The sequence below is a fragment of the Armigeres subalbatus genome, chromosome 1, assembly GCF_024139115.2.
Source record: "Armigeres subalbatus isolate Guangzhou_Male chromosome 1, GZ_Asu_2, whole genome shotgun sequence".
Lineage (NCBI taxonomy): Eukaryota > Metazoa > Arthropoda > Insecta > Diptera > Culicidae > Armigeres > Armigeres subalbatus.
In genome coordinates, this window is record NC_085139.1 from 186,695,708 (window position 1) to 186,720,306 (window position 24,599).

General features: G+C 39.0%; 1 protein-coding gene across 3 annotated transcripts in view; it reads right to left on the minus strand.

Moving 5' to 3' along the window:
• Window positions 1–3,508: 3,508 nt before the first annotated feature.
• Window positions 3,509–24,599, minus strand: part of LOC134205606 (ubiquitin-conjugating enzyme E2-17 kDa) — a 68,713-nt gene continuing 47,622 nt past the window's right edge. For all 3 annotated transcript variants that reach the window (XM_062681001.1, XM_062681003.1, XM_062681002.1), the window contains exons 5-6: window positions 20,470–20,653; window positions 3,509–5,145 (exon numbers count right to left, since the gene is read on the minus strand). In XM_062681001.1, coding sequence (XP_062536985.1) covers window positions 5,006–5,145; window positions 20,470–20,653 — 324 coding nt within the window. In that variant the 3' untranslated portion in view covers window positions 3,509–5,005. The remainder of the gene's footprint in view (window positions 5,146–20,469; window positions 20,654–24,599) is intronic.

Here is a 24,599-nt window from a genome sequence, read left to right on the forward strand (position 1 = left end):
TAAGCTTATTCTGCGTCTCGTATGACACGTCTCACGCGAGACGACCGTGTAATTCAAATGGAGAGTATCAACAATTCTCGCTTCATTCGAAACGTCTCGCCTCATACGAGACGCAGAATAAGCACAAGGAATAGTCCCAAAAGTCGCTACTGAGATCCTTAGGAGCGCTGGAATTATTTCATAACCTTCATAGTACCTAAAGCAGCGTTGAAAAGACGCTACATGAACATCGAAAAACAACAAAGCTGCTGGGAAGGACGAAATCCCGGTCGAGCTGTACGTTTGCAACTGCATCAATCAATCCATCACATTATTCATAAAATATGCGAGGATGAAAAACTGGCCCGATCTCCAAGAAAAGGCACAGTCTTTAGTGTAGGGGACGGTGGGGAGACTAAGTCTTGATCCCCCCTGTTTTACGGGGAATCAAAGTAGTTTTGTTCTAGCATATTTTTTAGTATAGACCCTTAGACAAATGACCGTTATGTGGTGAGTTATATGTTGGATTGACAACCGTATTGATTCTCCATGACGGTTGGTTTGTTTTGACCATCCTCAAAAAAAAATTAATGGCCTCGCAAAATTTGAACAACTCTACCTAACAATGACCAAATGCTATATTTTTTCACAGTACAAGACCATAAATATGCTAAATAATCTATACTGGTCAAATTCTAAGCATTCCATTACAATTGTAGGGTATTTGATTAGAGGACACTTGATCCCTCATTTGTCACTAATACAAAAATTTGTTCTCATGCGACTATTTTTATGTAGATTTGACAGATTTGATGGAGCGTTGGCTCTATCTCTGAGAGTCTGTGCGAAAACCGCGTTAGTTTATTCATTGTAGACGGTCGCATATGTTCCTGGGATTTGCGGACGAAATCGACCTCATTGCAGGCAGTAGTTGTGGCTTTTGACCCAATAAATTGGGTAGAGACCGGCGACATCTTGGAAGGTCATGAACACGCTAGTTACATGCAGTGGAATTAGACCTGGAACTGGAAACGATCGCGGAAACTGGAGGATCATTGTCCAAGACCTCTACAATACACCAGACACAGGTGTAACAATGCTGTAGCTAATCAGGTATCAAGGTATAGGTACCGTTTCAATTACCGAGTAGTCTACGGCCTTTATAAGTAATTTTTAAATGGATAGACTCTTGATTGTAGAATGAAGTTGAAGCATGCAGCTTCCGGTGAAACGGGAAAAAAAATCACAAACGTAGTAAACAATTCATCAGCAGTGTTCGTGAAATCTTTCACAATCATCGAGCCCACACGCGCGGATGAACGTTTGTAATTTTAAACGAAAGCATTGCGCTTGAGCTATCCATGCAAAATTGTATCGTCTCATTTGCCGAAAAATCAATTCGCTTCATAGAGCGTTTAAAATCAATCGGGTGCAATTTTATTGTTGTATGCACATGCATATTTTTTTTTTGAGATTTTGAGTTTTTTCACTCATGAATCATGAGGTTTGGCCAATTTGTAGCGCTTAAATATACCTACCTATTTATATCACTTTATCAAACGGGCATTGTTGCTATTCTGTAATCAGAGGCGTGAGAGCCAATGTCTTAGATTCTATATAGCGATGTTGGACAGGCATCATGTGATTGTCGCATCATGAGTTTATCAAAAAAAGAAAATTAATTCAGCCATGAGACATAAGTCTCGGTAGCAAAATAAATATTTAAGAGATGTTTCTAATTGGCTATTCAGTCTACGTGCTTTGATGACATATGATATCATTACCAAATTTTCAAAACGACTTATCTGCTTTTGTGAACAAAGATTCGAACGACGATTTGACGAATCTGAAACCAAACTAACAACATTAACCGGCAGCAGAAACCTTCATCTACGCACTGATTTGGATTGTTCGAGAGTGCCATCATATTCGTCAAATCGACGTTTGAATCTTTCAACAAAAGCAGATAGTCGTTTTAAAAATATAGTATTGATTTAGATTAATTTTATGACAAAGTTCATACATTTGATTATTCACTGGGAATAATGTAGGTATGTATATGACTTTTCATATCAAAAATTATGTGGTAAAGTTCGTACTCTGAATGCCCTATAAGAAATAGTTGGATCAAATTAATTAAATGGACTGGACCCATATGCAGTGTTGGTAAAATCTCAAATCATCAAATCTCATCGGCGATTCAAATCATGCGTGAGCAAGGAATGTAAAATAACAACATTGCCAATGACAACGACATTATCCTCTCTTGTAAATGTTGGGACAAACTCAACTCGCAATAAGCGTTTGTCCCAAACTGCAACAGAATAGGACAATTATCGCCTGCCACGCATTTTGAGAAGTAGTCGGTTTCCGATGATGTTTTTGGTTAAATTAGTATCAGTTATCATAGATTAGACATAAACTTAACCATCTGTTGACATGATTTGCGTTTTACTTCTAAAATAAACAAGTTATCGCAGTTTGAAAAGTTCACAACAATTACCTCTCCATGTTTGTTGCAAATAAAATGGAACGCAACAATGTCTTTATCCTCTGCAGATGGGGACAAAGAGTTATCGCTATTCTCTTTTGTCGCTTGTTTTTTGCATTTTTCAGCGACAATTACATTCCTTGTGCGTGAGTCAAATCCCATCAGAATCATTGCTCAGAAAATCGTTCATGATTCATGGCATGATTTTTACGTGTGATTCATTAACATTAACATTTCAATTAACTTTTTCGCTTAAAACAATGGCTAATAAATGCATATATAAACAAAACATACGCCTCGATTGCGTTTTGACGCTTTTAAGAGCGAAATCATTTTTCGGTGAGTGAGCGAAGCTATGCGATTCTGTCCGAGAAACTCAAGCGCGATGCTCCCCCTACAGAATCGCAAGCGAGTTAGCTCGTGGATGAAGCCTCGATGATTCAGATTTGAGTATGATTCTACCAATACTGTCCATATGAACCATATTAACATTAACCATCTGGAACTCGCACCGTTGTAAAAATACAACACCTTTGAAAAAAGCACTCAGTACTAGCAAGACTACGTGGAGAACCAGGACCATGCAAGTCCCGGAAGGTTAACGGGGCCAGTATATTTTGCAATTCAAACGTTGCAATTTTACCGGTGGTCTCCTGGATTTCAGCAAATTTCGAGCTTTGTGAGAAAATACTTTCTGTGTATCATATTTAGCTATTAGATAAAAAATATGTTTAAGTTATACCAGTATGAAAAGAAACCGCCAATAAGTGTTTATGTCGCTAAACAAAAAAAAATGACTGAGGAGATGAGGCAGTCAACGAGCACATACAGATTCGTGAATAATACAGAAACAATTCAAACAAGACGTGACAAGATACGACTTAGCCATATTATGACAAACCCAAACGTTGAGTTCTCTTACATAGACAACTTACGATAATTTTGCATGAATATCGACATATTTCGCTCAATGTAGTTACAAAAAAGCAGAAGAAATAGTAAAAATATAGATACGTATATATAAACACAGGGATGAAATGGGTTTTGTATCAGATTTTACTTTTCTTTCGCATTACTTCCAGTATTATGTTCCATATGTTTAGTTAAGGTAGCAGTAATAGTAATAATTATTCTAATTAAAAAGTCTAATAAAATAATATTTTTCTTTCATCCTGCTGCTGTTTCTCGTCGAAAATTCGAACGATTTGATTTTCACTTTAGCATGTACGCAGTGCTTACAGTATTTGAGTTACTCTTTTATTTTTTTACTCACGAATCTCGCGCTCATTTCGGCATCTCAATCTCCCTCCAAAATTCAACGTATGCAAAATGTCCTTTTCCATCATTTACAGTTTATTTTTCTGTTCCACTATTGCTACGACACGTAGTTTACTAAGCAAACATAAAATAATAAATTATTCATCATTATCGGTAGATTTATAATTCATTCACTATGCAGATTTATGGTAATCATGATATCATGATTTCCCAATTCTTTAGCAGGATTCCTCATTTTATATTTTAAGAGAAAAGACTGCGATCATCTGAACTCAAAATGTGTAATTCATACGAATTAAGGTAAATATCCTTTTTATAAATCATCCTAAAATCAAACTTCTAGAAAAATATCTTTAAAAATTTCTACCATTCGATTCTTTCAAACTTTTTTTTTAAGTAAAAAAAAAACTAGTACATAGCAATTCAATTTTACTAAATATTTCATATTTTTCGTAAAAAACTAAAAACGAAATAGACAACACTAATTCAAAATGAAGGAGAGAAACAAAAAAAGGAGTTTCAGCTAAACTGAAATATGCTTTCGAATAGTTTAACATAGAATTAGAAAAAAGCGTGTTCAGAGGAATTGTTCAGAACACTAACACGCGCTCGTTATCACCGTTGCAACGTTTTTCTCCATTAGGGATAATGTTTTTAAGAGTAATCAATAGATTTATTTACTGTTCTCGAGTTGTTGTTTTCAGCTTCCTCCAGCAGTAGTGATTTACGAACTTGATCTCGATTTCTATAGCTTCCAGCTGATTATCTTGACATTGTGTATTTTTTTTCTGTTGGTATGCATTAATAAATAATGTTAAACGTATTGTTTGCAAGTTGTAATTGCTGTAACTCATCTCTTCGATGCGAACGTCCACGGGATAGCCACTGCTGACGACAATTATGACGAAGACGAATACGACAAGGACGACGAACGGAGAAAAGGATTCGGTGGCGAAAACTCTGCTGCAAGGTGTTGTTGGTAGAAGAAAGTTGTATGGGAGTCATACTGCTGCTGTCGCTGCAACCAAATGTTTCGTCTTGGCCACCTCCTTTCCCGGCATTATCGACATCATCATCAGTAATCATCTTACGAGTGATGAGCGGCTTAGGTTGGAGCAACAGTAGAAGAAGTAGTACGAGTAGCAATTCAGATACAATGGGTTGCTGTTGTTTTCTGTTGTTGTTTTTGATGTGGTTATTGTTGGTTCTCTGGTTGTGGTTGTTTTTGTTGATTTCTAGGTTTATTTCTGGAACGCATCACATAGCATACTTTCGTGTCCACTCCCGCGCGAGTTCATTGTATTTTTCTCGATCGGTTTTGTATATTCTAGCGATCTCCGGTACGAGGGGATCATCTGGATTTGGATCACATAGCAGAGAGCAAATTGATAACAACACTAGAAAAGAAAAGGAAAAAACAAATTAGACTATTTCATTTGAAAACTATTTTCAAAAAGCAAATCATTAGGGTGTGTGCATGTGATGAAGTTATTGTATGACTGTGGCGTGGCACCTTGCTTAGTAGCAAGACTACGAAACAAGACAATGCCGCTAGTGGCATCCCGGCATCACGTTATCCCGCATTATTCAACCATAGTGACTGCTCCACCAGTTTGTGAAGTGTAATGTCGATAATTTTAATAACGGGCTTGTGGGTCATATGGCTACCACTTCTGCCTCATACGCAGAAGGTCGTGGGTTCAATCTCCGACCCGTTCCATTTCTCTTCTACTTTGTATCTCTCCATATATTTTTCATGTTCTAGCAATCGCTAGAACTGGAAATGGGCTTTCATACCATTTCCATCTTCTATCCTGACCTACAAACTTGACTAGTTCTACCAGGCAACTGTTAGAATTCGAAATGGACGAAAAAAAGCTTGCTTCGGCATCCAATTAGAATAAACACCACCCTTTCATTACTATCACATTGGCGACCCGTTAACCAAGACGAACCTCTGCCATGGAACCTAACCCCAAAATACCAATAAAATTTCGCATGAACTTGTAGCGAGTGCAGAGGTGTTCTCGGCTTGCAGTTTGCAGTGGGCAAGTAATGCATCAGCAATTCCTTCCCAATCCCATCCACCGTAAGGACGTAGCCAGCGCCGTTATCGATCACTGAAAATAGTAGAGCTCTCGGACTGTGCACATTGAGGTTGGAGAGCAAATCCCATGCTTCCATCCATTGGTTCCTTGTGCAATTGCGATGGTTCTGGTCGTCCAAGTGCCAGGGGTATACCCCGTTAGGCATAAGTACGTTTGGCATAATGGACGTTAGTTTTATATATGTATCGTGGAGAGGAGATGCAGAATTTGTTATTAGATATTAAGCGGAATAAATATCCGTAAATATTTGTTAAAAATAAACAACTATTTTGGATGTGCAACTCGTGCACTAAACTTGTGCACTAAAAACCCTTGCTATGAAATTGGGAAAGTACACGCTCTAAATTCTCACAGTGACATCTTGCAAAACCTTAAGCTGGAAATAATGGACAAATTTTACCAGGCTGATCAACTCCAACTCGTTTACTCCTAAGGCCGATGACAAACTCACGCGTGTGCCTAAGTCCCTAAGTCCTCCAAGCAAGCCGATATCAATCCGGGATTCATCTGAAGTCTATTTGTTTATTTGTTTATTTGAAACATCAACAGGCTGTATTAGCCCCAATAATGATGCTTTCTTATAATTAATTACAAAATGCGAAATTACATTATATGGTCAAGTATCATTATCAACTATTCCTAAAAAAATAATTGTCTTTGAATAGTCTTTAAAGATCGCCGATAGCACCGAACATACCGTAGTTCGTTCGGTACATAGGAATCCTGAACATCGAACTATTCCTAAGGGATCGGGGTTGCACGTGGTAGTTAATTTGTTCCAGAAGAGAAGGGCAGTCGAGTCGTCCTTGTAGTAGATCTGCTATCAGTAATGCCCTCGTTATGCTTCGGCGGACGGAAAGGGGTTCCAGATCAATCAAATGGCAACGGCTTTCATAGCTTGGAAGACGGATTCAATTCTTTCGCCGCCGTTATTATAGTGTGGAGACCAGACGACCGAGCAGTACTCCAGAACGGAACGAGTCAGGCAACAGTACAACGACTTTAGACAGTAAATGTCCGTGAATTCTTTGGCAAGTCGAAGACTTTTCACCATGATCGGTGATGAAAATGCCAAACGTAAGCATCCTCTAGTTCTAGGAACCGGAAGCCTAAGTTTAGGTTGTACCTGTCACGAATCGCAAGGGAAGTGTCGGTCGAATAAGTAGGCGTTTTAGCAAAAAATCGTTTTAGGACTGAAGATGTGGAAGTTACTCGACTAGTTCCTAAAGGAAAAGACATCAGTACACTATCGTTTGATTCCTTCAAAATCGGAATGGATTTCAAACTGAAAGCGAAATACCTGTCCTCATCTACATGGCCTAGAGGAAAATTTTTGGCGTCCGAGGCCTGCTGCGGAATTCGACGACACGCTGGATATTTCGTCGGAAGACGTTTTGCTGATGAAGTAAATTGTCTTCAGTACCGGCATCACTTCCCGGGATGCATATCTGCCACAAGCCGTAAGGAAGTCCCTATCTCTCTCATCGTAGTCGAGCCTTCCCTGCCTTCCCCAGCGATCTTCAGTCATCCCGGCCCTACGTTTGAGTTGGAAGACGGGATCTTCCGAGTCCCCGTTACAGGCAAGTATCGTAATCTTCCAAGCACTCCGTCTCCTGATTCATTCATCGCTTTCAGTCTGCCTACGTCTGCATACGTCTACTCGCCGGGTTTTGAAACAGATGTATGCTAGCCGTACTGAGGAAATTTTCTTCGCCATTACCTCCAGCTTGTCACCAGGACGCATAAGTGCCACAAGCACAGATGAAGCCCCTAATAATCCACTCAACACAGTCGTTTTGGTCCTGGTCCTGTGTATGGGATTGGAGACGGAGTCTTCCGCACTCCTGTCTCCGGATAGTATCAATTAACAATGAACGCTTCTCTGTCTGAAAGTTCTCCGGTTTTTAGTGAAACTATGGAAGATTCCACTCTCCCGTCGGAACTGCCGATTAATCACACGTCTAGGATGCCAATAATCAACGGTTCACCGAGATGCACGCCTGCTAGCTCAATGAAAGCCCCCAATCCGCTCATTGCAAGCGAGCCACTCCTGCCAGCGCTGCGCAGTCATCCCGGCCCGGTAATTGAGTCTGGCACGGAGGACTTTCAAACTGTTATTGCAGGCAAGTACAATATCGTCCCGAACAATTTTCTTCCGGTAACGTCTGTTATTTCCAGTATCCAGCCAATAGACGCTGATTCCAACCCCGAGCAGCCTGCCATATCATTCAACGTTTCTAACGATTGCCTGCTGGTCAGAGGATCCATTTCGACTAGTTAATTACCTGCTCATGCCTTGCGCATCTACTACCAGAATGTGCGCGTGCTCCGTACTAAGGTGGACTCTTTTTTCTGGCTGCTAGTGAATGTGACTACAATGTAATTGTTTTGACGAAAGCTTTTCTAGACGTACAAATCCTCGGCTTACAGCTATTCGGTCCTAAGTTTGCTGTTTACCGTACAGATCGTAATTCAGCTAACAGTACTAAGTCTCGCGGAGGAGGAGTTTAGATAGCAGTTTCAACACGCTGGAATAGCTACGTTGACTCTAAATTGACAAGCATAGCATTGGAACAGTTATGGATTAGAATTTCTACGACAGATCGATTGGTTAGCATAGGAGTATTATACTGCCTATAACCGCATATCAGTCCCATATGAAAAAATAGCAAATCGAGAAAACGATCATTTAAAATATAATCAATATTTTCTTTAGCGTTGCTTGATTGAAATGCTTTTCAAACATTTTTCACGCCAGTGTGGTGTAAAAACATGTATTTTTTACTATGCCTTGCATTAATAACATAATTTTTGCTTATTTTTACGAAAATAATCCATGGGACAGGATATGCGGTTACTTTGCCTGTTGGAAGGGAAAGTAATCGCATAAGCTGTCCCACTACGTTGAATTCTGTAGGAAGTTACATCAAGAATTACAAATCGTGCATTTCGCATTACCGTCGTGTACATGCACCGAAACGGTTGTAATTGCTATCATACTATCCTGTACTAAGAGTTTTAGACTAGTTTTATAGCCAAATTATAAAAATGTTCATTTTTATCGTGAAATGAGAACACGAAAGTTGTGAAACATGTGATTCGACAGAGCAAACCAAACATCCTCTGGACATTCAAATGATAATTTCTTATTCATCCTAAATGTTTACCGTATTTCAAAAACCGTGTAATTTTTCTTTATTTATGATTTTTTCAAAACATGTTCTAAATGTGTTGGTGGCAAACTGAAGTTACACCCGATGATGGTCACGCAACCGAGTGAAAAATAAGAATTTCAGATTACTGATAAGTAAAAACAGATACATTTTAATGCTAAATTAGTATATCCACAAAAGGTAATGTGACATTTCCGTGTTTGCATAGAATTCTGGTAGATCAAGTCTTTAGTAAACTTTTGGGAAATAATATCCAATGGGTTTCTACTCCATTCAATTTCAATTTGGTATGACCGGGCCTTTAACAACATCCGTTGGCCGAAATAACAGTTCTAAGAATATTTACCATAATAAAAACAATAAAAGAAAATCTTCCTGAACCAGAGTCAGTTAAAATTCATGTTTATGGGACATATTATACGGTTACTTTCACAATGGGACTCAAATGCGGTTACTTTCAAGATGGGACAAATCGACTTGGTATTTTTTTCAAATTTTTTAGAACAAATTACACAGTTTTATTTAAAAGCATACAAATATAAACTAAAATATAACCATTGGTTATCAAAACTAAAAAATGATAAAAAGTCATATGGGACAGTTATGCGATTACAGGCAGTATACCTACCTCCAGACCGGCGTAGCGATATAAATTGCATTTGGGATCATATGAACTCTTTTAGCTCTGTAAGTTCCAACCTGGACTTCAATGACTTCGTCTTGCAACTAGGAGACTATAATCAACCGAACTTGGAATGGGTTACATCGGAAGACGGGTTTATGCATGTGAACCCCCTCAACCTGTTTTGTCCACCAGTAGCTCCGCATTGGTCGGTTTTTGGATCTTGTCCTCGCTAACGATGCAGTAGATTTACTACTTGCACCGTTTCCGAAGCCATCGAGCCCCTCATCTCCCTGGATGCTGACCATTCCGCTCTGGACATAGTCATCAACCTTCCGGGCCTGTTTACGTTCGACGATGCTGCTGACGTTTATCAAATGTACGATTACCGCCGAGCTGATTATGGTGCTATCTCATGTATTGATTGACTGGTCACCTATCGAGATTGACGTCTGTGTAGATGATGCTGTTAATTATTTCACTCGCCAAATTCGTCGTATAATTGCGGAGCATGTGCCCTTGTGTCGGCTAAAGCGAAATAGGGCAAAAGCATTGCGACAGTACTGCAAGAATCGCACGCTAGTTACGAAGCAGGAGTTCAACCGTTCCAGTAGTGCATATCGTGTATGCAATCGATTCCTTTATCGTCGTTACGTGCTACGAACGCAATCATTCCTCCGTTGAAACCCCAAATGTTTTTGGTCGTTTGTTAACTGGTTTATGAGATTTCATCACCGCGAGAAACTTATTGATTGATTTTCATTGGCTTTTATCGGTGAGATCGAACTACTACACACTGATCGCTAGAACTGTCTCCGAACGCCGAACAACATATCAGCAGGTTGAAATCGCTGTTATTTTGCCTGTCTTGGTAAGATAGTTCACACACTATCAGCCAAGCCGTTCCTGGGTGGACGTTAGGTAAAATAACAGCGATTTCAATTTCGTGTTGTTCTTCAATGGCCCTCTGCTTACGTTTCAACTTCTATTCAATTTCATACTTGTCGCTCGCTTGCGATAACTTTCAATTCTGTGCTTCATCGTGCTTTACAAACATGCTCCCTTCCACTTTGAGCTTAGGTAGTTCGATCTCACCGATAAAAGCCAATGAAAATCAATCAATTCGTTTGTTAACTCCAAACGAAAAGAAGTAGGTCTGCCTTCGTGCTTGCATCTTGGAGAAGAAATCGCCAGAAATCGTTCGACATTTCCTAAGTAGGGTATCCAATCATGGTTTGAACCAAATGGCGGGTTTCAGATGAACCGTCAAAATAAAGTTGATTTATTTCATTAAAGGGATATGTTAGAACTGCGATTTCTAGTTTGTATTGAAGCTTAGTTCATTATCTTTCTAAAAACATCCTGGTTGCACATATTTATGCTTAGTTTGAGCTTGAGCTTGAGCTTGATTGACTGCTCGTAGTTGCTACTCCATTATGACCAGATCAGCTGTTCTTGCACAGGGAACCAACAGATGTTTGCTTGGGACTAGCACACATCTTCAATGTACAAGTACTGGTGATCTCATTTGTTAGGTCATACTGGCGCCTGCCACGTCAGAATGCAAGTCAATGTTGGGAAGGGGGAGGAAATGATGATGCAATCACTCGCCCACTGCAAGCCGAATATACCTCTGCACTTGCCACGAGTTCATGCGGAATTTGTTGGAGTTTCTGGGTTAGGTTGGAGAGGCAGAGGTCCGTCTTGGTTAACGAGCTGCCAATGTGATAGATAGGAGAAGGTAACTGATGGAATTTCTAGTTGGATGTAGGAAACGAGCTCTATAGATCATTTCCAATTCTAGCAGATTACTGCTAGAATACTCAAGTTGAAGGTATAGGAATAGTAATGGAAACGGTATGGAAGTCCATTTCCAGTTCTAGCGATTGCTAGAACATGAGAAATAAAGAGAAAGATACAAAGTAGGAGAATGGAACGGACCTGGGATTGAACCCACGACCTCCTGCGTATGAGGCAGAAGCAGTAGCCATATGACTACCAAGCCCGCTTTGCACATATTTATGCTTAGTTTCATTGAAGAAACCTAATAATTACACAACTTTGATTCGTACCATGGTTTGAACTACTGCAGCTGCCAGCAGTTCCTGAATATAATACTAATCACATGCGTGAAACGCTGAAGAAAACTGTAGAAAAGCAAATTTGTTTTACTATTCATCTTCTCGCATTCGATTAGTAACTCAAAACGTGTGAAAATCGTCTAAATTATCGATATGAAAATCGCGATTTTTTCATATTGGAAATGTAAATAAAACGCTCCAGCTAGGCGCATGCAGCGCTCCTAGCGGACAGCAGCAGAACATGACTGCATTTACAAGTTCAAAGCATGGTACGAATTTAGTTCAAACCATGATCAGTTTTTACCTTGTATAAATGTTACTATTTTAACTATTTTTCAATTGTATGATGACGTCAATCGATTACAGATGAAAACAGCGTTCTTTTGATGTATTGATCTCACTCATGTGTCAAAAAATGCGTCCTTTACGAGCTTTTGAAATTATGCCACTGGTGGGGGGGATTTGGCCCAAATTCAGGACGTTTTTAAATCGCTTTATTTTATTACTTAAACAATACGTACGAATGTTTTAATAAACTCTATCACTTCCAGTATACCTAAATATGACATTCATACTGTTCATTTCCTGCCAATGAGATGGTAATTTCTACTGATTTCAAAATGGTTCAAACCATGATACGCTTTTCACTAGTTCAAACCATGATTGGATACCCTACCTTCAATGCCATCAGGACCACCGCCTATCAAATAGCTGTTACAAATCAGTTCACGCCTAGAAACGTTTTAGATTTACATACGTTTCTAATCGATGAGCAGACCGTTCTGTCAGCCATCATAAAATTGAAAAGCTCGTACACTGCCGGCCCGGATGGTATTCCGTCTTCTATGCTCAAGAATTGTTCGAACACGCTGGCTACCAGGGCCGGATTTAGCCGGAAGGGGGCCCCGGGGCCGACGGTATGTGGGGGCCCCAAAATGTACAAAAAATGTTGGTTTTGGTACATAAGATCTGTGGGGGCCCGGGGCCACGGCCCCATAAGTCCGGCCCTGCTGGCTACCCACTTAGCCAGGATTTTCACACTGTCGCTCCAGGAGGGAAAGTTTCCTGATGAATGGAAGATGTCGCACATGTTTCCCGTTTACAAAAAAGGCGACAAAAGAAATGTACAAAATTAACAAGGCATGACATCCCTATGTCCTTGCTCCAAGGTAATCGAGATAATCATGAATGACGGTTTATTCAGTGCCAGTAAAGCGTACATCTCTACTGTACGGCTTCTATCCAAAGTGATCTGTAGAAACGAATTTAATAGAGTTTGTTTCGCCGTGTGTTCGTACCAGTGGTGCAATTTATCAACAATGCCTGCTGAGCGTGATTCTTTTGTTTTGTATTTTTCTCTGCTCCTCTTTGCCTATGATGGTGTCTTTCAGTCAGAACGACAAAGCCAGAGTAGCTTAACAAACTCGGTTTGCCAACAGCGGGCTGAAGCTGATGATCATTCGGCACAAATTTCCTGTCATTGTCTTTCAAATGATAGTATTCACCCATGCAATTATATAGGGCCGTCGTATTCACACAGCAGTGAGTGAATTGAATAGAATGTCAGTGCGGGCTGCGTGTGCAATGAAAAGAGAGGTCTTTTGTTTACTTTATCTTTGATTGTTGCTGCTAACCATTTTCAGTTTTCACTGCTAGGAAGTGAGTGTGAAGAGGAAATGGTATCAATTATAGATAGTGGAATATATAGATGAGCGAAGATAAATCCTCTGTCTCCAAACGAACTGTCAAACGTGTCTCCAAACGAGCATGACGTCACGATTTCAATGGAAACGTTAAGGGCTGTGACGTCATATGCGCGTGTGCACGGGCAAAAAAATCGACTCAGCCAAGCTTTCGCTCATCTATAGATTCTACTATCTATAGTATCAATATCCAACAAATTTCAGTCACTGAGATTGAGAATTCGCACCCCTGGTTCGTACACCATGGACTCCGGTGGTCATGTTGATGCAGTTTATACGGATTTGAAAGCAGCGTTCGACCGCGTCGACCATGGAATATTGCTTGCAAAGTTAGAACAACTTTCTCGCCATCTAGTGTGCTAGTTCACATCATATCTGTCAAACCGTTTGCTCTCTGTGAAAATCGGATCTTCGCAGTCTGAATACTTCTCCAATACTTCTGGTGTACCACAAGGAAGTAATCTGGGGCGTCTTTTGTTCACGCTGTTTATTAACGAACTCTCCCGACTTCTACCTCCTGGTTGTCGTTTGTTTTATGCGGATGATGTTAAAATGTTGATGATTATCAACAGCACTGAGGATTGTGAAGAATCGTCTGTTAATAGAATGGCTAACTGGTGCTCTGCTAATCTCCTGACGCTCACTATTCAAAAATGTAATGCAATTTCCTCTTATCGAATACACAAGCCGATAGTTTTAGACTATTGCATCTCTGGTACTACCCTTGAAAGAGTGAATAGGATTAAGGATTTAGGAGTCACACTTGATCAAGACATCCCATGTAACCAGTAAGCATTATATAAAGCATTTAAGTGGCATTATATGCGCCTTTACTGCAAAACATTAAATGCCAATAAGCCCTATAGTCGCCTTTAATGCTATTTTAATGCAGGTTTTGGCCCAATATATGGCTGCTTAAATGCTCAATCCTACTTTATCGATAAAGTAGAAATTTCGCTGAGTAGCATTTATTCAGCATCCGAAATGCTGAATAAATGCTTAATTTTTAAAACAAGAAAAAAAGTTTTCTTAATGGTATTTTTTTTCTAATTCTTTTTTTTCATAGTTTTTTTTCATATTATATCGTTATTTTTATTATTTTCATATTTGAAATGGAACATAATTTTTTCACTTTCTTCGAGCGGGATTCGAACTCGCGGCTCTTGCCATTCGACGCTGTAGTTGTCATCGCCCTTACCAGCTGACCCATAAGAGAGAGATGGTAGTGGAAATAATTTTGCCAAACATAAACAAAATCCCCTTTCAGGAACATTGAAACTTAATCTAACTCATCTCAGAATGCAACCGTCACAAACGTCATACCCAGTTGCAATGAAACAGCTACAGTAGTGCTGCTTTAATGCATCCATCAAAAATAGTGCAATGGAATAAAAAAAATGTAGCTAAACTATGTAATTAGTGATAGGGTTAGGTTAACGACAAGTACTCCTGTCAATGGTCGGAATGGAAAAAACATTCTGCACGTACCGATTTCTATTTTTAAATGTAAGTTCATTGGACAAATAGTCCCCGTTATAAGGTTCCATATTGGAAAACGTTTGACGTATGAGCACTACAGGCCTTAAAGTGGCACTAATGTAGCTGTTCCATTGCACTTAACGAAAAACAACATTGTGCATTCAAAATGCTATTTTAAGACTATGCCTCTCATGATTGCTTTGAGAATGCTTATTTAGAACAGCCAGGTTTTCGAAATGCTTATATACAGCATGAAGCATATGCAGTGCCAGTATAATGCTACTATAGTGCTTACTTTAATGCTTATTGGTTACCTGGGATGACATTCAAGCCGCACTATAATGACATCATCGCAAAAGCTAATCGGCAACTAGGATTCATTCTAACTATCTGAAGACTTCCGGGACCCTCATTGCCTTTAATCTCTGTAGTACTGCTATTTAGTTCGTTCTATCCTCGAATTTTGTGCTTTAGTTTGGAGCCCTTATGATAGCGTCTAAATCTCAAGGCTAGAAACCGTGCAGCGTAGATTCGTGCGTTATGCACTTCGGCACCTACCATGGAGGCACCTACCACTTTCTCCACGTAATCGAATGTAGGGGAAAGTGGGGTAAGATGGCCATATGGGGCAAGACAGCCAACGTTAATTATGCCTTAAGTGAGCATTATATTCACATTATTATTACAAGGGATGGTTCACAATAATGTAAAAGGGCTATACAACTGAAAAATGCACTTTGACAACCTCACTTGTTCTTGTAATATCGATTTGAAGATGGTTTAGTTGAAATTTGAATGTTCTTATAATTTTCTAGTTACATAATTTAACAATTGAAGCCTAAATTACTCATTTTTCAGGACAAATTGATATTTACCGGAGCTTTTATATAACTATAGCCTATATACAATAATAATTTGAGGAGATTAACAGTAATTAGGTTCGATAGGATATAAATCTTTGGATATACGTCGGCTTGGGGCGGTATTGCCAACTGTATAGGAACAAGGTCATCTCCAGGATTAAGAGTCGCCTTACCCTTAAATGCATTTAAAAAATGATCAAAATAGTTTCTGTGTGAATCAGAGATGATTTAAAACAAAGGATATGGTTTTAACAGTAGAAATTAGTTTTAGGCAAAGTCTGGTATTGTCGTAGTGCCAGTTGTCAAGAAATCAACATGAAAAACGACATTTTTAAACGAAGCATCATTTGAACATAATCCACAGAAGTGCAAGAAATGTGTCCCCTATTCTAAATAAATTTAGCACATTTTTGATATAGTTTTTGGTCCATGCTCGTCTTGCCCCGAGGGGGTGGTCATATTGCCCCATATGGTAAATATAGGCATAATAAAAGCAGCTTTTTTAAAACCAGTTTGTAAGATACTGAAACGTTATTAATCAGTGTTTATTGATACTTATGTCAAAGACGGGTCATCATAAAGGTGTTTCATGGACAAATCAGCAGAATTTGAAGGAGTGTCACTATTTTACAACGGTTACCGCTTAGCGTGGCCATCTTGCCCCACTTTCCCCTATGGCATGAATAAATCTTTCCGTACTGCTGCGGCTGCTTTTAACAGCTTTTATAGGCTATTTGATTTTGAATCACCATTGATCACCTTTTTAAGAATACACAGGATTTTGTTTTTACACGATTTTTTTCGCTCGTATTTTTGATCGTGTGACTTCAATTTGCCACCAAACTCTTCGCAACATGTTTCAAAAAATCCAGAATAAATCAAAGAAAAATCACATGATAATTAATATACGTTAAACATTTTGGATGAGTGGAAAATTGAGAAAATGTAAATCGCGTAAAAACAAAATCCAGTGTATTGAACTCGTTTAATGTATACCGTGACCTGCCCTAATTCCGCGCATTGCCTAATACCGTGGATTTTATCCAAATTGATAAATATAGAGGTACTGTCTGTCATACACATCACATTATTTGGTGAAATGCACAAATATATAGCAGAAAATGTTAGCAAATTATTATTGTGGGTATTTGTGACGTAAATTAGGCGCTAAAAAATAAATGTGAAAATGTATGGCTCGACCAGCCAAAATTTTCATTCGCTTAGCAAAACGCTTAAAATTAAAGTTATAATTTCAAGTCTTGTAACTTAATGTTTTAATGATATTTACTTCCAATATCTCATTGAGCCCATTTTTACAGCTATAAATTACGAGCTGGGTACTGAAACGATATTTAATATTCTTGTTTTTGCATTTTTATTGATCAAAACAATTGTCGCGGTATTAGGGCATCTTCTTCGCCAGTAGTGCCTAATACCGTGACTCGGCTATACCGTGAAGATGATACTCAGAAAAATAAAACGTAACCATCACATTGGATACATAGACCACTGTAAAATATCGTATAGGTATTGAAACATTCATGTTAGATATCTACGACATTTTATGCGTAGGATAACAAGGGGAGCATCATCCAGATGTAATACATTTTGCGATATGTATTATTCCAGTACTTCCCCAAAGAGAAACTTATGTTGGAAGACTTGAAGATGTTATACATCTAATGAACATGCAAATCGTCTTTATTGTGTTGTTCAGCACATACGAATATGATATAAATTTATATAAATATAATATGCATATGCGATATTTACCACAGACTATTCACGCAAATATTTATCCTGGACAGTTTCTTTTAGAAATGTAAGAAGAGTATTTTTCATCTGGATACAAATCCTCCAATTGTCTTTTAATCTACTTAGACACTGGATTGAATATCATCTAGCTACAATCTAAATAAATGTGAAGTAAATTATTTGAAAAACCAATAAAAGCTTGTAAACCGTCAATATTGAGAAGTTGCTAACTTCCCAAGGAAATGATTCTTTTTGTGTAAAATAGTAATTTTTTATGACGTTTTTTTTAGTATGACCTAATAATTCAATTGAAATTTGTATATGATTTAATTATTTACATATTTTATTGTAAATGTGCTCTTAAGTTCATCATTTGAGCTTGTTTGATAGGGCACGGTATTAGGCAATTTTGTGCGCGGTATTTGGAATCTTCTTCGGAATGTACACGGTATTAGGCATATTCATAAGTCAAATGTCGAACACTATTTCCTTCATTTTTTATGAGTTGAAGTACAAAACATATTTTTCCCTTCAAATGTATTTAATATTGATTGAAGCGACATAATTTTCAAGGGTGATTGTTACATATTAAATTTTATATAGCGAATTTATTGTGAACACGTCCTTAACCCCACGGTAATAGGGCATGTCACGGTACTTGTTTAAAAAATTACTATATCCATTAAGACCACTTTAAGTGTCAGATAAATCTATACAATAAACATAAACAATAAACATATACATAATTTAGAGGGGTTGTCCATATACCACGTGGACAGGTTTTGGTCAGTTGTTGATACCCCTTTCCCCCAACGTGGATATTTGCTCATATAAATTTTCAAAAATGTATATGGATCGTGGACCCGATGGTTCTATACTATTCCCCAGAAAACCGTTCCCCAGAAAACCATACCCCAGAATTCCATTCCCCAGAATGTACCATTCCCCAGAAAACCAACCGCCAGAATGTACCATTCCCCAGAAAACCAATTCCCAGAATGTACCGTTCCCCAGAAAACCATTCCCCAGAATGTACCGTTCCCCAGAAAACAGAATACATAGATGAAAATGATTTAATTTTCTTGTTTGCTTACAAACATCATCGCAAGACCATACAAAAATTATTTATTGTGATGAGTTGGATGTGTAAGGACCACTGTGGTAATTGTTGGAAGCTATTAGTTTCAAATACAATGTGCCTTTTGGCATAATGACCATAAGGTGCGTGGTCACGTCTATTCTGGCTTCAACACAAACAAAAAACACGCCTTTTGATACCAATAGGGAAACCAATAGGGATCCACGCATTTGCCCGGAATAAGGCAATTAAGTCGATGATTCCTTCTTTTAAAGCGCGCATTTTCCCTGAATAGGGCGGTTTGTCCAAAATAAGGCACACGAATAGAAAAATGAGTAAATAATTCCTTCTTGAAAAGCACGACTTTGCCCGAAATAAGGTTAACGAATAGGGGCCCTCTTAGCCGTGCGGTAAGACGCGCGGCTACAAAGCAAGACCATGCTGAGGGTGGCTGGGTTCATTCCCGGTGCCGGCTAAGCAATTTTCGGATTGGAAATTGTCTCGACTTCCCTGGGCATAAAAGTATCATGATGGGGGATATAATGCCAATAAGAAGAAGAAGAAGAAGAATGGATGATTCCTTCTTTTAAAATACGCATTTGCTCGGAAAAGGCAAATGAGTGTTTTTTCTCCGAGCCATTCTTTAATTCCGGTTTTTTATTTGCCACCTGTTAGAAAATCTTTTTGTTTCATTGCAGGAGTCTTTTTAAAGGTATGAAAAAAATTCTGGGATATGGTGCATTCTGGGGAATGGTTTTCGGGGGAATGTTTCATTCTGGGAAATGGTTTTCTGGGGAATGGTGCATTCTGGGGAGTGGTTTTCTGGGGAACGGTTTTCTGGGGAATGGTTTTCTGGGGTATGGTTTTCTGGGGAATGTTATAGAATCGGACCCGATAAATGTGACTTAACTCTGTTTTTGACTGGTTCAAATATACTACGGGGCAGGATGGGTGCCCTCATCTAAAAATCATTTTTTCCAACTGAAATGTATCAGAGAATCAATATCATCAATATCAAAATAAGCACAAACAATAGCTTTTCATGCGCATTGACCAAATTAAAACAATAAAACTGTTGTTGGAATCGATAAGTTATTGTTTTTCATTGATACCGTCGAAGTCAAATTGAATAACAGAAATCAATTTAAAAATTTCAGGAAATTTGCTAATCTACGTTACTTAACAGATTCAGAGTACCTAAATGATAATTCAAGACAAAATTTTCAAAACGACTTATCTGCTTTTGTAAACAAAGATTGAAACGACGATTTGACGAATCTGATAGCACTCCCACGCAAACCAACACCACCAATAGGTAGGTGAAGGTGTCCGCTACCTGTTGATGGCGTTGGTTTGCGTGGGAGAGCTATCAGATTCGTCAAATCGTCGTTTGAATCATTGTTTACAAAAGCAGATAAGTCGTTTTGAAAATTTTGTCTAGAATTGTAGGTTGTGCATTACATCCCCACACTGGGACAGAGCCGCCTCGCAGCTTAGTATTCATTAAACACTTCCACAGTTATTAACTGCGAGGTTTCTAAGCCAAGTTATCATTTTTGCATTTGTATATCATGAGGCTAACACGATGATACTTTTATGCCCAGGGAAGTCGAGCAAATTTCCAATCCGAAAATTGCCTAGACCGGCACCGAGAATCGAAACCAGCCACCCTCAGCGTGGTCTTGCTTTGTAGCCGTGCATCTTTTCGCACGTCTAAGTAAAGTTCAACCAAAAGACTTCCACGAATCGGGTCGTTCCGCAATAGTGGTGGAATACCAGGGAATGAATTTTGTTTTTTTTATTGTCATACAACCTAAGCATCCATGCACGTAAATAACCAAAAGCAAAAATTAACTTACCTTTCGAAATAGTCAATGCAGGTGACCATTGAGATCGTAAGATGTCGAGGCAAATCGAACCGTTGCTGTTTATGTTAGGGTGATATATGCGTGTTGTAAAAGCCACTTTGGGTGGTTTGAATGGATAATCTGTAGGGAAATGTATGGTTAAGAAGAATACACCTCCTTGGTACGGGCTGTCTGGCTGCAGGAGATTTCCGTCATTTATGATGAGCATTTCGATGAAGTAGCAAAAACACCAGGTACATGGAAAGAAAAAAAAGAAAAATATATGTGATTAAATATATTACGATATAATGAGGTTATTTATTTTTTGAAAGTAAGATTATCAACTTCATGATTACTATGTTTCCATTTATTGCATCGTGTGGATAGCACAAATACCCTATCCTCAGGGGAGTCGAGAAATTTTAAATAAATAAATTCTTTTATAACCAAACCTTTTATAATCAATAATACAAGGAATTTGCAAAAACAATCGACATTTTTTTCCCCAAAGGAGACGAATATATAGACGTGAGCCGAAAAATGAAACAACTCCCCCATATATCGAGCGCGTATTAACATCATGCAGTACAGGTAATGAATAATAAAATATACCACTCATAATTGGTATCACTAATATCGGTATACTTTGGTTTTCCATGTTACCGTCAGGTTTTGCTGCTGATGTGTACCGGATTGATAGAAAGGATAGAAGGTACGACTATACCCTTTAAGTAGTTTTGTCATTGTATCGATTTTCCCCCTGTTCGTTGCAGTATTTGTGTCTTTTTGTTTCCTAATCATCACGCGGTGTCGATCGTCACCCAATTGGCGTCAACCGCAAGGTTATTCCCGCATGGTGCAGATGAGGAAGGAAGCCTTCATTTTAGTATTTCTAATTCCGTTGCCTAAAATTATATGCCCAACACATTCATCATCGGTATTGCAGATTCGAAATGATTCGATTTAAAGATAGTGCGATTTTGAATTAATCATTTAGAATATAGCTCTGTACCGTCCCCCATACCATAGGTTCACGTATTGCTGTTAATTGAGATTTGCTTCTTAATTTTCAGCTCACCGGAAAACATTTTCCGCTATGAATCTAGTCATAATGTGTATAACTAGTGTTCGTTTTCTACATTTGAAAGATAGGTGCAAATGTATGGGACAAAATGAGCAAAACGTTTCACCAAAAGATCGTACCGTGCTAACCGTAACCACATATATTTCGGGCTAGATTAGCGCGAGAACGCACCAGAAAGCGTAGCAGCAGAACCAGGAACAGATAAGAAGAATGCTAGCGTAAATGGTGAAACGTTTGACGCAAAAATAGAATCGCGCTCAGTAGTAGTAGCGAACGAATGTTGACGAACAAATTAAAATATATCTACCGACTAGACATTAAAATTGAAGAATTGCACTTCAGGATATGCAAGAAAAGAAACTAGGTATATAGGTGCATATTTCCATAGCAGTAACGTATTACACTAGGGTCGGTTTTTACGCGATTTCTCGTTTTCTCGGTCTACCTAAATGTCCACAAATTACCAATACATCATCATTGTTGTCATATTTTTTCAATGATTTCCGATTAATACTGGTATGGATATAGAATAGGCTATAAAGGAGTGTCAGGACCTGCAGATTAAGAAGTCTACGATTCGAAGTGCCGGGTAGATAAATATACTTTTTTGTCAAACCATATGGTAAAAGCCATGTTGTTGATGACCTATCGTGGTCGTTTTTGCATGAGATTTATTTCTTCTCTCCCTAATCATTGAACCAAACGCCAGTGTTGAGAAAAACTAAAATCTCAAAACTCGTGTACAATTCAAATCAATCGTGAGTTGAAACTCACCCACTCAGCACTTAAAAACTCATAGCTGAATCATCGTAGGTTTTTACCTAGACCAACATTTGAAAAAATGGGCCTAATTGATTCTGACCTTGATTTTTAGAATGATGCTCTTAATTCGAACGATTTTGGTCAACTGATGCACCAACAGAAAGAATAGATGGCGATCTATCTGGTAGTAATGTCAGTTCAACGGAATATGCGAAATAGAGAGAGTATGAGTCGTTTCAAATTTGAAGGTCAAATACAGTTACGCCTATTTGAAAAAAAAAACTTCTTAGAATTGATCCCAAAAGGATTTTAAACGCTTTTTTGGCTAAATTGATTTTTTTTGGCAAATGAATGAAACGATGCGATTTGGCCTCAGGCATGATGCATTTCTTTAAACTCGCAAACGAGTTAGCTCGCGCGGGAGGGCTCAATGATTGAGATTTGTGAATGATTTTACCAACACGAATGGCATAAGGAAAACCATATCCCTCCAAACCATAACTTCAATATTTAAATCAGCAATGTTGGACAGAAACTTTTAATAATCTCAATAATAGCAACCTGTTTAGAATTAGATAGTGGCATGAGTGATGCAATAACGACGAAGGAGGTATAGAATAAATTACGTTCTTCTTCTTATTATTATAATTGGCACTGGGACACTGTTGCCTCGCATCTTTGTGTTCTTTCAGCACTTCCACAGTTATTTCTTGGGAGGTTTCTAAACCAAATAACCGTTTTGCATTCGTATATTTTGAGGCTAGGCTAGCATAATGAAGGCAATTCGAGAATATTTCCAACCCGAAATTGTTCTAGACCGAACCGGGAATCGAACCCAGCTACCTTCAGCATGGTCTTGCTTTGTAGCCGCGTATCTCACCGCACGGCCAAGGAAAACCCCAAATTAGGTTCAAATTGTAGTTAATTGCGATATCTTTATCTGCCTTTTTTTTTTCTTCCTGAGCAATGGAGGGGGAATCTGCTCAACAGACATCCTGGGTTGGACGTCCAGGAAGTACGAGGTTAGGGACCACCTCCATCAGCAAACGAGGAAGGTAGGACTACATCCCCGACCCGCTAAACCGTTGCCATTGCTGCCATGCCCATCGTTTCCTCGGTAAAACTAGAAAGTAATGCTTCAAAGGGGGGCTAGTGCACAACGCACCCTCGATGTTAGCTGCGTGTCCTTGCAGCACCGAACATCGTGACCCGGGTAGACGAAAATGGCTCATTACAAGAAAAACGTGAAATTGATAACAAAACATGATATTAACTTGTTTGAAATAAGAGTAAAAATAACAAGCGAAAATAGCAAAAAATTGCACCGAAATATCATAAAAATATCAGGTTTTGCCATTAACAAGAACTTATCAATATCTTGTGCTATTAGTTTGTTCTTCTTAATAGCAAAACCCGATATTTTTATGACATTTCGGTGCAATTTTTTGTTATTTTCGCTAGTTATTTTTACTCGTATTTCAAACAAGTTAATATCATATTTTGTTATCAATATCACGGTTTCTACCCGGGGACTCGCTTTTTTAGAAGAACACCATGGTATCGTCGGCTTTCCAGGTGGCCTGACCACAGAGCCAACTTCATCTTTACACATCCTCCGGACTAAGTTGTCCGGGGTAGTGTCCAGACCAAGATGAATACACCACTAGGTGTTCCAATCTGCCAAATTCACGATTCAGCCATCTTGGATTTTAGTATGGGAGAGCCAGCCGGTTTGTTTATGATTCCGGAAGCGAGTTGCATTAAGCTTTAGGACCGAACTTCCTAATTCGTTCGTATTATCGTCTCTTCTGGTGGCTATGGTTTTGTCGATACTGGCGGGAATCATCGGCCAGCTTTTCGTTCTGTGTCAGTGGACCCGCGCCACTGGGAGACTGATACCGGCCATATTTCGCAGAATCCGGTTAGCTTCGACGAGGAGAGGAATCCTGTGGATGGGACAGCAGGAAGGCAAGGGTGGTATTGCGCATCTCGACTCGATACGAGCAAACCATGAAAACTGTCATTCGAAAGAGCTGTCTAACGGAGATGCGCTATGAGGCCCTAGCTTTGGGCCCCATAGTCGCTGGTCGCGAGGATCCGATGTCGAACAGGAATAATGCCGGCATCCACACAGACTGTTTCTGCGGGGGTGAACGAGAGCAGACCAGATGCTAAACTGACGTAACTATTGAAAACGGACGAAATGACTTTGACGAGACTTCGGTAAGCGGGGCAGGTTAGCCCGAGGCCGTAGACCAGGCGGCTATCAATAGTGGCTTGGCCTACCCTTAGGCTG